At 44.3% G+C, this 13,673-nt stretch overlaps 1 protein-coding gene across 1 annotated transcript in view; it reads left to right on the top strand.

Annotated features, from left to right (window-relative positions):
* The window catches only part of phldb3 (pleckstrin homology-like domain, family B, member 3), a 29,957-nt gene that overhangs the window by 5,949 nt on the left and 10,335 nt on the right, over positions 1-13,673 (top strand). The window contains exons 2-11 of the mRNA XM_084156781.1: positions 3,311-3,459; positions 3,716-3,826; positions 4,219-4,365; positions 4,670-4,798; positions 6,153-6,335; positions 7,569-7,679; positions 9,206-9,307; positions 9,442-9,529; positions 10,273-10,438; positions 10,802-10,889. Coding sequence (XP_084012907.1) covers positions 3,313-3,459; positions 3,716-3,826; positions 4,219-4,365; positions 4,670-4,798; positions 6,153-6,335; positions 7,569-7,679; positions 9,206-9,307; positions 9,442-9,529; positions 10,273-10,438; positions 10,802-10,889 — 1,272 coding nt within the window. The 5' untranslated portion in view covers positions 3,311-3,312. The remainder of the gene's footprint in view (positions 1-3,310; positions 3,460-3,715; positions 3,827-4,218; positions 4,366-4,669; positions 4,799-6,152; positions 6,336-7,568; positions 7,680-9,205; positions 9,308-9,441; positions 9,530-10,272; positions 10,439-10,801; positions 10,890-13,673) is intronic.

The following is a 13,673-nucleotide window of genomic DNA, read 5'->3' as shown; positions in this document are numbered from 1 at the left end:
GCAGCGTTCGATTGAAGAGCATGCATTTAGTTTTACTAGTGTTTAAGAGCAGTTGGAGGCTACTGAAGGAGTGTTGTATGGCATTGAAGCTCGTTTGGAGGTTTGTTAACACAGTGTCCAATGAAGGGCCAGATGTATACAAAATGGTGTCGTCTGCGTAGAGGTTGATCTGAGAGTCACCAGCAGCAAGAGCGACATCATTGATATACACGGAGAAAAGAGTCGGCCCAAGAATTGAACCCTGTGGCACCCCCATAGACACTGCCATAGGTCCAGACAACAGGCCCTCCGATTTGACACACTGAACTCTATCTGAGAAGTAGTTGGTGAACCAGGCGAGGCAGTCATTTGAGAAACCAAGGCTTTTTAGTCTGCCAATAAGAATGCGGTGGTTGACAGAGTCGAAAGCCTTGGCCAGGTCGACGAAGACGGCTGCACAGTACTCTCTATTATCAATCGCGGTGATAATATCGTTTAGGACCTTGAGCGTGGCTGAAGTGCACCCATTGTTCTTGTGTGTGTATAATGAATGTGTGTGTACTAGGGGTATGACACTTCAACTGTTGCTGAGTCGAGGGGAAAGATTAGCACTGCAGTGTGAGAGGGTGAGTGTGTCTTCTGGCCTCGGACTTGAGAGTTATGCATTGTGTCACCTCCGGATAGGACAGTAGTTGGATAACTCACACTAGAGCTGGGGCGATAAACTGAAAATGATCGACACGACCTTACCGACCATGCTGATATTGTTCATTACGTTAAGTAGCCTATACTAGAGAAATTTGAAGTTTTGAAATTAAATACGCTTTGTTAATATGGGTGATTGTTAATGGGACAAGTGATGGCTACAACAATGAAACTAGTAGTAGTAGTTTAAAGGGTAATAAAACAAAACGTGGTGCACATTAATGTTAGAAACGTATCGTTCTATTTATCATTATCGCATCAATTCAAGTAATTTAGCGCAGCTGGATCGCACAGCTCTAACTAACACACCCACACACTCCTTGGGACTGCCTCTGTTTATTCCTCTCGATTATCTCTCCTGCCACTCCTCTGCAATCAAGACCTATTAGCAGCACATTAGAAAAAAATATCAGCTTAATCTTCCTCTCTATAATACCTTATCCCTTTCCTCTTATATAATAATAATAATAATATGCCATTTAGCAGACGCTTTTATCCAAAGCGACTTACAGTCGTGCGTGCATACATTTTTTTTTGTGTATGGGTGGTCCCGGGGATCGAACCCACTACCTTGGCGTTACAAGCGCCGTGCTCTACCAGCTGAGCTACAGAGGACCACACTCTTAATTCTGTCCCTTTTCTACTCACTTTCTTTTCTATAGTGAGCCTCTATGTGTTCCCTCCCTCTCTTTTCTCTGTATTCTCTCCCTCTCTTTTCTCTGTATTCTTGTCCATGGGCCCTGGTCAAAAGTAGGCAATAGAGTGCAATTCCAGACTCAACCCTAATGTGTTTGTTTAGCCTATGTTTGTTGCTTTTGAATAACATCTGTGTTGACATGAAAGAATGGACTTTACTCCTGTATGGCTCTTTCTCCAACGCTGCAGTCTCTTACTGTTGATAGTGTATCTCAACTGGATAATGCAAACGTCCATTTGGGTCATATGGATCTGAGTCAGTCTTAGTTTAAACAAAGCTCTCTCACCAGCATTCACTCAAATGTTGCCCTCTTGCCAAAGCATGACCTCCATATGGTGCCATTACATTTAATATCTACATTTATGGTACGTAAGTAATAATAACTAATAACCTCACCAATTTGGCATACGGTATTACTAGGTCAAATATTTATGTGTAATTATGGGTATTGATGAATGGTAGCCATCCTCTTCAACATGCATGCATCCATGCTCACACAAACACGTGCGCACGCACGCACACAATTAAAAACACACATAATTAAAAACACAGTATATACATAGTTGATGCATGCAGCCATGCACTATTCTTCAATAAACAACATAGTATTGTATGTCTGTGTACAGCTCTGTGAAGTTGTATACCACAGACCCAGAATGTTTTCCATCTCCTCACTGGAAATATGACTCTGGCCTCTGACATTTTAGAACCCACTTCCTCCCCCCACTTGTCTCCTCTCCTCCTCCACTCCCTGTCCCTCTCTCTCTCTCCCCTTCTCTGTCTGTCTCTGTGCCAGTGTGCCAGTCTGTGTTTGGAAGCCCTCGCTCATATCAGATTTGTATATTTATCTCCATGCCTCCACTCCGCCAGGCCCCATCGCCTAATAAGGCCTGTTTAGGGAGAGAGAGAGGAGGAGCGAGAAAGGGAGAGAGAATGAGAGGGTGGGAAAGGTTTGGACAATGCGATTCCAGACTATTTTCCCACGTGTGTGTGTGTGTACTCGGTTGCTGCCTGTGAGTGTGTGCACTCGGTTTGCTCGGTCGGTACATTATATTTGCTGCTATTTTACTACTGATTACACTCGTATGAGCAAGTAACATAAAGACATTAAATAAGAATTCTCCATCCCAGACCTCACCAGTGATGCATATTGTTCATAATGTGGCTTTGTGTTGTGTGGGAGCAGTGTATAGTACTATGTACAGTGAGTATAGTACTTCAAAGGTGAATCCCCTTGATTCAATGTATATCTGTGTATGGTTATTGTAAGACCATATCATTGCACTGACTCAAATTTGTGTGCCATGCTTCCCCACAATGCACTTCAAAAGCTGGGAGGTGAATAGGCATTGTTTCCTGTACAGTACCCTCTGTACATACAGAAAAAGCCTTGTGCTAACAGTCCCTGTCCTGAAATACAAGCCCAAACCACCTTCCCACATCCTGCGTTCTCTCCTCTCTTTCACTATCGCTTTTTCCTGGGTGTTTTCTCCAACAACTGTAACAGCTTTTCTGGAAGTCAGGGGGATATTTTGCTTTCAAGTGCTTAGTGCTGCTGACACACTGGTGTACTTATCATAGTGTGGTATCCCTTCTGTGAACTGTCACCTGGTTCCTTTAGCTCTTAACCATGCAGTGTATTGAATGACCACTATATTCAGGGTCCTTGCTATCCGGAATCCTTGGGACGTCCCAACTCTGACGTTACCCCATTGAAGTTGACATTTAAAATTGGCAAGGTAAGGGTTAGGTTTAGGTAAGGGTTATTGTTAAGGTTATGGTAAGGGTTCTGGTCAAGGTTAGGGTTTATGGTAGGGACGTCCCAAGGATCCCGGATAACACTAACCCTATTCAGTCTAGTCATGTTAATGAAGGCCCCCTATACGGTATCTCTCAACATCCCTCCTCCCGTCCCCTTCTATCCTACAGAAATGCCCCTTCACAATATGGACACCCCGAGGAGCCGATGGGAGCATGGCTTGCGGCCGCCGTGGGTCACCCGATTGGCTGGAGGGCAAAGCCCCGCCTCTTCGGGGACGGAGTCGGACACAGAGAGCAGCAGCACAGAGAGTGAGAGGGTAAGGAGGAGTGGGTCTCACTTTGACTTGCGTCAGGTGGTTGGTTGTTTTATACTGGTAATGTGGTCAGAGTCAGATGCTGCTATCCAAAGCGACTCAACATATACATCAGTGTATGTGTCCAACGCTGGAATTGAACCGATAACTTTGGTGCCGCAGTCATCGCACTCTAACCAACTGAGCCAACGGAATGACTTTTAGATCCAGGTTGAATCTCTTTTAAATCGTCTGTGTGCGTTTCTTCTCCACCCCTCAGTCTCCAGCCAAACGTTTAGAGGCGGGGTCAGCGAGGATCCTACCGTTGCCCTCCATGCTGCAACAGCGAATCACAGAGATCGACCAGCAGAGGGAGGAGCTAAAGATAGAGGCGAGACACTGATGGATTCATGAATGAACTCAAGGGCCTGATTGTGTCTTATATCAAACAATTTTTATGAAGTGTGGTGGCTTGTTCAGTAAATGTATCTGATGAAGTCTGATTATCACAGCAAACCAAGTCTTCAAAGGCACATTCTGCATCCTTCATTGTGGGACTAACCTCTCTCTCTCTCTCTCTCTCTCTCTCTCTCTCTCTCTCTCTCTCTCTCTCTCTCTCTCTCTCTCTCTCTCTCTCTCTCTCTCTCTCTCTCTCTCTCTCTCTCTCTCTCTCTCTCTCTCTCTCTCTCTCTCTCTCTCTCTCTCTCTCTCTCTCTCTCTCTCTCTCTCTCTCTCTCTCTCTCTCTCTCTCTCTCTCTCTCTCTCTCCTGTCTGCCACTCCAGCTGCAGCTGGAGATAGCCCTGTTGGAGGGGGAGCTGCAGGAGGAGCGGAAGGAGCTGCACAGACACACGCTGTATCTACAGACACTGCAGGAGGAGGAGGAGGAGGGCAGGCACAAGGAGACACACAGACAGACAGACAGACAGAAGGTCAGTAGCACTGTACACACAAGGAGCATAAGGAGCCAGACAGACAGACGGTTAGCGGTACACAGACAGAGCTCCATTCTCTACCATCCAAAGCATACTGTCTTCAGGCTCGAGAGTGATATGGCCTGAACGTGAGTAGCTATGGTAGTGAGGTAGATACTGAGTTGCTCCATGTGACACTTTACACTATAGGCCTAAGCTATGTAATATTGCAATGATCTTACAAACAGATGGATCTTTATATAAAGAGATGACTGTTTCCTCTCTCATCCCTCATCCTCCTCTTTTCTCTCTCTCTCTGTAGGAGCGAGCCAGTCTGGAGGTGGAGAGGGCCCGGGTTGAGGAGCTCAGGAGGAGGTTGGAGAAGAAGGAGACACTGATCCCCAGTCAGCCAGAGGGCCAGAGAGAGCAGCTACTGATCCAACTACAACAGGTTATTTACTGATCCAGGAACAGTGCACTGACTGGGGTGTTATTCATTAAGGCACGCAATGTTTTAAAACATTTTGCAAAACAAAAAGAAAATGAGCGCTTCTTAAGTCCAGGTTGTCCCTACCTGTTTCAATCCGTTTTCTTCCGTTTGGTACCTTATGAATAGTACCCAGCTAACTGATATTATGCCTTGCCACTAGACTGCGTGTAAAAGAGAATGCACTGCCTGTTTGTCTGTCTAGATGTAGTGGCGGTCGTTCACAGGTAGCAGCCTGGCAGAGTGGCATCACCTGCCCTGAGACCTGAAGTGAAGTCAACTTTGTGCAGTGGAGAGCTAGCTTTTGGTCTAGCCTCATATACAGTTCAATTCAGGTGCTGGTGACAGCATGGTCTCACACTGCCTCTGGTTGGTACCCATTGAACATCATGTGTTCTAATTCTAATCTCTCTGGTCATGGTTATGAAGGATTGCATGAGAACTCAAGGGGAAAGAAGAGGAAAGAGTGCATGAGGACATGAAGACAGAGATACAGTATAACAAACAACATAACCATAGCCACATTCACAACGCACTGCCTTGGGACATGACAGCTAGCTAAGCTTGCCTCAGGGGCACAAAGACATAGTTCTGTGCTATTTGTGTTAAGTTACTGTGTGTTCTTTCTTGTCGGCGGTACTAGTTATCTTTGTAGTACTGATTCTACCTGATATGTCAAAGTGTCAGAGAGGTATCTGAGACAGACAGGCAGGCAGACAGAGGGTTCATTGTGCATTTTGGCAGTGACACTGTCATGACGTGTCATTCTGATGACAGAGGATGTGTCCCACATGGCACCCTATTTCCTATATAGTGCACTACTTTTAACAAGAGCCTTATGGGCCCTTGTCAAAAGTAGTGTACTATATAGAGAATATGATGGCCTTTGGGACACAAGCTAGAGACCTAGGACTTGGTTTATGGTCTGTGTTTAATGAATGGTCTTGAATGGAGTGGTCGGAACAGTTGTTTTTTGTTTTAGCGTTCTGAGCCACAGGCTCTTTCTGTACTAATCGACAGCTTTCTTCCATTTTCTGTTTGTTCCTCTCCTTCTGCATCTTTCTTTCATCACTTTCTCTCTCTGCATCCCTCATCACGCTCTCTTTTTCCCTCTATCTCACTCTGTTCCATCTCTCTTTCCCTCCATCTCTCTCTCTCCCTCCATCCCTCTCTCTTTCTCTCTCTCTGTTCATCTCTCTCCCTCCGTCCCGCTCTCTTTCTCTCTCTCTCTCTGTTAATCTCTCTCTCTCTCTGTTAATCTCTCTTTCTCTCTCTCTGTTCATCTCTCTCTTCCTCCACCCCTCTCTCTCTCCTCCAGGAGAAAGAGATGGTGGATGCAGCCGGCCGGGTGTTCGAGGACTGGGAATTCCGTGTCCTGGAGAGCGAGGCCGGAATAGAGGAGGAGGAGAGCGAAGGAAAGATAGAAGAGAAGGAGAGAGGGAACGAGGAAGATAAGGAGAAGGAAATCTCATGCCAAAAGCATGCTGTCAACTCAGCGCAGGTAAGCCAGTGTCGACAGATAAGAAGACAACAACATTTCAGAGAATCTCACAGCTCCAAGCTGGTTCTGCTAGTTTGGTTAGAAGCTTATCCCCTGTCATGTGATATAAGTCACTGTTTACACTTCCTGAGTGATGCTGGACTAACCACCATTCAGGTTTCCCTTGAGTATTCTCTCCTTAGATCTCATTCAGGGTAGAATTCATTAAGGCACAATGTAGCAAAATTTCTCCCCACTCTGTTCCCCCAACGGTATAGTCACTCTCTGTTTGGTAACGGCTCCTTACAAGTAACCCCCCTCCCCCATCCTCCTCCTCTCAAACGGTGACATGAGCGTGAACTCTCCCTTCTCCTCACACTCTACGGCATCACCCTCCACTGTCACGTGACTGCCCAAACAAGTTAGGTAATTGCATCAGAGGCCGCTGTCGGAGGGAGGGAGGGAGCAAAGAGAGAGAGAAAGTGGAGAAAGATGTATAGATGAAGGGAGAGCTGGTCAATTGAGGAAATGGAGGAGGAAAGGAGAGGGACTAAAAGTAGAGAATGGAGAGAGAAGGTAAAAGAGGTATGGTGAGAGTGGGGGGGGGAGAGGTTGAAGGATTGTAGCGTGAGGGAGAGAGAAGAAAGAAAGAGGATAAACTTAGGATATCATGTGATGAGGTGGGAGAATAGAGAGAGAGAGATGAAACAAGTGATAGTGACGGAAAGAGGGGAGGAGAGTGAGTGAGAGAGAGTTGATTCAGCTGCACTGTGGCCTTGCTTGGGTTGACAGCTTATCCTATACCCATCTCTCTCTCTCTCTCTCTCTCTCTCTCTCTCTCTCTCTCTGTCTCTCTCTCTCTCTCTTTCTCTATCCCCTCCTCTCTGACATATTTACTGTGCTGAGCTGACATCTCTAATTCTTTCTTCCCTGTCATCTCTCACTCCTCTCCTCTGTCATATTCATCCTTCATCTCCTCTCATAACTCAAATGGATGTTGGAAGGTGTGCCATTGAACATACCTAGAGTAACTAACTATTGACATAAGACATGAGACATAAGAGATAAGATAATGTGCATATTTAAAACAACAACTCTATAATAATAACAACAACATTATCTGTCTAACATGCCACTGAACATACAGTACATGAATTACAGGAGACAGAATGATGCGATGTTTAATATTAAGTGCCTGACATTTCATTTGTTTGATTTTTTTCTTTATTCATTGATTTTCATTGATTTCTTCAGGAGCGAGTCGAGCAGCTTGAGAAGCAGTTGAAGGAGATGGAGACAGAGAAGGATAGAGAGATGAATGCCTTCAGGAAGGAGAGGAGAGAATTGCTTCACACCAGTCAAAGGGTAATAAGGGATCAGAGACTTATGATCAGCAAATGTCAGAACTTTAACTTTATTAATTAATTATTTATCAGGGAAATTATTATTATGTCTTATATTCCCCAGTGGCTCAATTATGATAAAAAATGATACATTAAATTGTCTGAAGTCCCCGCTTGTGCCATCAAACCCCTGCAACTTATCCAGAACACTGCAGCCCGCCTAGTTTTGAACCTTCCCCAGTTCTCTCATGTCACCCTACTGATCTACTGATAGCTACGTTATTGAGGAAAAATGTACTTTCTATGCCTGGGATATGTGGTTGTCCCACCTAGCTATCTTAAGATGAATGCACAAACTGCGTCTGCTAAATGACTAAAATATCATATGTAAATGAAGTGCTTGGAAGCTAGATAAGAATGTCCATTGTTCCTGTGTTTTTATTCAATATTCATAAAGGTTGTCTGAAGCGCCAAAGTGTGTGATTTGTCAACTCCCTGCTTGGACAGTGATATGGTTTGTTATTGGACCAATGACATGCCTTTGATTATAATTATGACAGGGCAAGTTGAAAAGGGGGAGGAGACTAGTTAGAGACAGGGAAAGAGCACAACTGAACATAGAGAGAGAGAGAGGCATGACTGAAGAAAGAGAGGGAGGGAGGGAAGAAACAGAGGGAAGGGAAAAGCAGAACAGGGGAGGGTGACTATGAGGGAGAGAGAGAGGGAGTGAGAGAAATAAGCTGAGAGAATTTAAAAGAGACGCAACAACACCGGTAAGCTGAGAGACACCACAAATCAAATCTGCATGCATCAAGTGTGTTTAGATTGGGTTAATCAGAGACAGCATTTAATACAGGCTAAGTGTGTCAGTTAATACTAGGACGAGAGAGGGAGCGAGGGAGTGGCAGATAGGGGGAGAAAGGACAGACTGTGTGTTTCTGTATGACTGTGTGTGAATGCAATATGACTTTGAATGACATGCTAGTGTACTCATATGGGTAGTAGTCACAAATAAGAAGAGATGGAAGTGTTTTTGGCAGAGGGAAATTGATTTCATTGCTCATCCAGCCACGAGAGAGAGAGAGAGACTAAGAGAGAGAGAGAGACTAAGAGAGAGAGAGAGACTGAGACGGGTTAACAGAGAATGCATGCCGCTTCTGAATTGCTCATGTGTCTGAGTCAGGGAGAAGGGGAGAGAGGGAGGGAGGGAAAGAGAGATATAGTGAGAGGGAGATAATGTTTAACTCATTAGGGTGGTTCCTGAGAGCTAGCTTGTGTTTTCTATTCTCAGTGACGTGTATGAATGTATTTTACAACTTGTTACACTCCCACTATGTAATTTCATTATGTGTTATGGCTAAATGTTGACACAAACAACTTAGTGTGTCGTGTGGTCATCCAAGTCTTATGACTTACGGTCTGTCCTACCTAACTGACATGTCGAGGTCATTATAACAACATTCACTTGTCTCTTTTTCACTCTCCTCTTCACGGCTGAGTTTATGTCATAACCGGTCATATAATGGTCATACTCCCATCTCTTATCAGGTCTTGAAAGAGAAGAAGCCGCTCACTGATTGGTCCAACATCCCCAGCTCGGTCCCTTGCATGATGTCACTCTCGCCGCTGACCATTCACAAGTCACCTCAGGTATGTTGCCGTGTCAATGATCATGTTTGCCAGTTGTATGTGACACATACATAGACACTGATTTGATTCACTTGTTGTTTTTCTCCCAGTAATGTACAGAAACACAAACTCACAGTGTTATTCCCTAACTTCAGGAACAAGCCAAAGAATCCGTCAGTTTGCCCCGGAGACGGAGTTCGCACCGCAACAACAAGCTCGCCGATAGGCCGGTCTCGGCGCAAGGTAGCTATGATTGGTGTTTAATTATGAATTCCTTTGTGTTTTTCATTTGCTTTACCTCAAATCATTTTTACATGGAAGAATATTTGCTTTCTATTTCTCTTTCTCTTTCTCTTTCATCTGCTCCTCTGTCTTTGTCTGTCTTTGTTTAGTTCCACCCCATCTCTCTCTTTCTCTGCTTCTCTCTCTCTCTCTCTCTCTCTCTCTCTCTCTCTCTCTCTCTCTCTCTCTCTCTCTCTCTCTCTCTCTCTCTCTCTCTCTCTCTCTCTCTCTCTCTCTCTCGCTCTCTGCGTCTCTCTCTCTCTGCTTCTCTCTCTTTCTCCATCACTTTCTCTCTCTCTCTGCCTTTTCAGTTAGTTCTAAGGCATGTCAGTAGCAGATGTAGCTGTGTGTTATTACCATGTCATGAGCAGGATATAGCTGTATGAACTGGATGAGCCAGTGGGGCTACTAGTCTATGGCTGTTCTTTAGAAATTCTGTTCAGTTTGTTTGCTCCGCTGCTGCCTAAATCCCATTTCCAGGATCTCTCTCTAACCCACTGTGTGTGTGTGTGTGTGTGTGTGTGCTGTCATCCATTCTCTCCCTCTATTTTTTCTCCTCTGCTCTCTCCATTCTCTCCTCCTTTCTCATGCTCTCCTTGCCCTGTCTCTTATATAATATAATAAGTGTGTGCTGTTTTTGTGTCCCTTCCTCTCTCTCTCTGTCTCTCTGCCTCTCTGTCTTGCCCTCTCTCTCTCTTTCACAGGGCTGGTGAGAATGGTACCTGACAGTCCAAGCCCAGAGCGCTTCACTTCCCCCCTCCCCTCCCACCGGCACAGCAACGGGCACAGCAACTGGCACAGACCTGGGCCCAGCAATGGCAGTGGTCTCCTGACGCCCTGTAACAGTGCTAGTAACTCCCGTGCTGCCAGGTCAGTGGAGGGGAAAAAAACTTCTAAAGTCACAAAGTTTGTTAAAGGAACATGTTAGTGCGACTGTATTGTAAGTGAATAAGAGGAGGTATCTGATTGGCTGTCAGGAGGAGAGGGAAGGGATGAGTTGTCTGTGGAAGATTGATTGGGTGATTGGGTCAGAGTGGAGATGTAGTTGAAGTGAGGTGGCGTGTGATAAACTGGTCAGGTGAGTTTGCTAGGTGTGTGTGAGTGAAAGATACATGCAGCTCTGTCTGCGTGTGCATGTGTCTGTATGTTTGTACGTCTGTGTCTCATGTCTGACGACAATAATGTGAGAGGTGGACTCTGCTGACATGTATGTATTTTTCCTTCTCTCTCCAGCCCGAGTCTGGGACTGGTAAATCTGGTGGAGATTGAGAGGAGACTGAGGGAGGCCAAGGCAGAGAGAGAGAGGCTTCTCAAAGAGAGGGTGAGTCACCACCACTAACATCCCTAATCACTTCAGACACAGCATTAGACATGCCGGGTCATATTCATTAGGGCACACCGTAACAAAGCGGTTAAAGACATTTGTTTATTATTGGATGGTTAATTCAGGTAGTCCCTCCCTGTTTCAGTCAGTTTTCTTCTGTTTGTTGCTTAATGAACACAACCCTGTTGTGTGACCACTGACTGATTACCATAGATAATTAACATGACCACCAGAAGAAAACAGACTGTGAAATGGAAAAACCCTTAATAGAAAACGAACAAAACTGAACTATGTCATCACTACTGTGTGTCTCCAACATAAATCTTGTTTTATATGATGTGTCAAGCACAGAATTTCACCTTTTATTTTAGGGTATTTTCATACATATCTGTTTTATGTTTAGAAATGAATGCACTTTATGTGTCTAGTGCCCCCATTTTGAAAGTGTCATAAGTATTTGGACAAATTCACTTATCGTGTATTAAATGTAGTCAAAAGTTTAGTATTTGGTCCCATACTCCTAGCACACAATGACTACATCAAGCTTGTGACTCTTGTTGGATGCATTTGCAGGTTGTTTTGGTTGTGTTTCAGATTATGTTGTGCCCAATAGAAATTAATGGTAAATAATATATTGTGTCATTTTGGAGTCACTTTTATTGTAAATAAGAATATAATATGTTTCTGAGCACTTCTACATTAATGTGGATGCTACCATGATTACGGATAATCATGAATGAATTGGGAATAATGATGAATGAGAAAGCTACAGATGCACAAAGATCATGCCCCCAAAACATGCTAACCTTTTTAAGTGAATTTGTCCAAATACCTATGACACCTTCAAATGGGGGGAGAGATGCATAAAGTGCTTCATTTCTAAACGGTAAAACAGATACAGTAATATATATACCGGTATATATATATACAGTGAGGGGAAAAAGTATTTGATCCCCTGCTGATTTTGTATGTTTGCCCACTGACAAAGAAATGATCAGTCTATAATTTTAATGGTAGGTTTATTTGAACAGAGAGAGACAGAATAACAACAAAAAAATCCAGAAAAACGCATGTCAAAAATGTTATAAATTGATTTGCATTTTAATGAGGGAGATAAGTATTTGACCACCTCTCAATCAGAAAGATTTCTGGCTCCCAGGTGTCTTTTATACAGGTAACGAGCTGAGATTAGGAGCACACTCTTAAAGGGAGTGCTCCTAATCTCAGCTTGTTACCTGTATAAAAGACACCTGTCCACAGAAGCAATCAATCAATCAGATTCCAAACTCTCCACCATGGCCAAGACCAAAGAGCTCTCCAAGGATGTCAGGGACAAGATTGTAGACCTACACAAGGCTGGAATGGGCTACAAGACCATCGCCAAGAAGCTTGGTGAGAAGGTGACAACAGTTGGTGCGATTATTCGCAAATGGAAGAAACACAAAATAACTGTCAATCTCCCTCGGCCTGGGGCTCCATGCAAGTTCTCACCTCGTGGAGTTGCAATGATCATGAGAACGGTGAGGAATCAGCCCAGAACTACACGGGAGGATCTTGTCTATGATCTCAAGGCAGGTGGACCATAGTCACCAAGAAAACAATTGGTAACACACTACGCCGTAAAGGACTGAAATCCTGCAGCGCCCGCAAGGTCCCCCTGCTCAAGAAAGCACATATACAGGGCCGTCTGAAGTTTGCCAATGAACATCTGAATGATTCAGAGAAGAACTGGGTGAAAGTGTTGTGGTCAGATGAGACCAAAATGGAGCTCTTTGGCATCAACTCAACTCGCCGTGTTTGGAGGAGGAGGAATGCTGCCTATGACCCCAAGAACCCCATCCCCACCGTCAAAAATGGAGGTGGAAACATTATCCTTTGGGGGTGTTTTTCTGCTAAGGGGACAGGACAACTTCACCGCATCAAAGGGACAATGGACGGGGCCATGTACCGTCAAATCTTGGGTGAGAACCTCCTTCCCTCAGCCAGGGCATTGAAAATGGGTCGTGGATAGTTATTCCAGCATGACAATGACCCAAAACACACGGCCAAGGCAACAAAGGAGTGGCTCAAGAAGAAGCACATTAAGGTCCTGGAGTGGCCTAGCCAGTCTCCAGACCGTAATCCCATAGAATATCTGTGGCGGGAGCTGAAGGTTCGAGTTGCCAAACGTCAGCCTCGAAACCTTAATGACTTGGAGAAGATCTGCAAAGAGGAGTGGAACAAAATCCCTCCTGAGATGTGTGCAAACCTGGCGGCCAACTACAAGAAACGTCTGACCTCTGTGATTGCCAAAAAGGGTTTTTCCACCAAGTACTAAGTCATTTTTTGCAGAGAGGTCAAATACTTATTTCCCTCATTAAAATGCAAATCAATTTATAACATTTCTGACATTCGTTTTTCTTGATTTTTTTGTTGTTATTCTGTCTCTCACTGTTCAAATAAACCTACCATTAAAATTATAGACTGATCATGTATTTGACAGTGGGTAAATGTACAAAATCAGCAGGGGATCAAATACTTTTTTCCCTCACTGTATGTATGAAAATACCCTCAAATAAAAGGTGACATTCTGTACTGTCGCCTCATATAAAAAATGTCATCTCAAATCCAAAATGCTGGAGTAAAGAGCCAAATTATGTTTTAGCTTCACTATCCAAATAAATACCTAGGGGAGTGTATATGCCCCAGCCTAGATATTGTACTTAATATTAATCCCCCTGTATGCCTCTTTCTAAAAAAGAAAAACGAATTGAAGAAGGTCTTCGAAGGGAGGCACCTTCT

Source organism: Coregonus lavaretus (genome assembly GCF_964263955.1).
Source record: "Coregonus lavaretus genome assembly, chromosome: 3".
Taxonomy (NCBI): domain Eukaryota; kingdom Metazoa; phylum Chordata; class Actinopteri; order Salmoniformes; family Salmonidae; genus Coregonus; species Coregonus lavaretus.
This window is presented reverse-complemented; position numbering and strand designations above follow the sequence as displayed.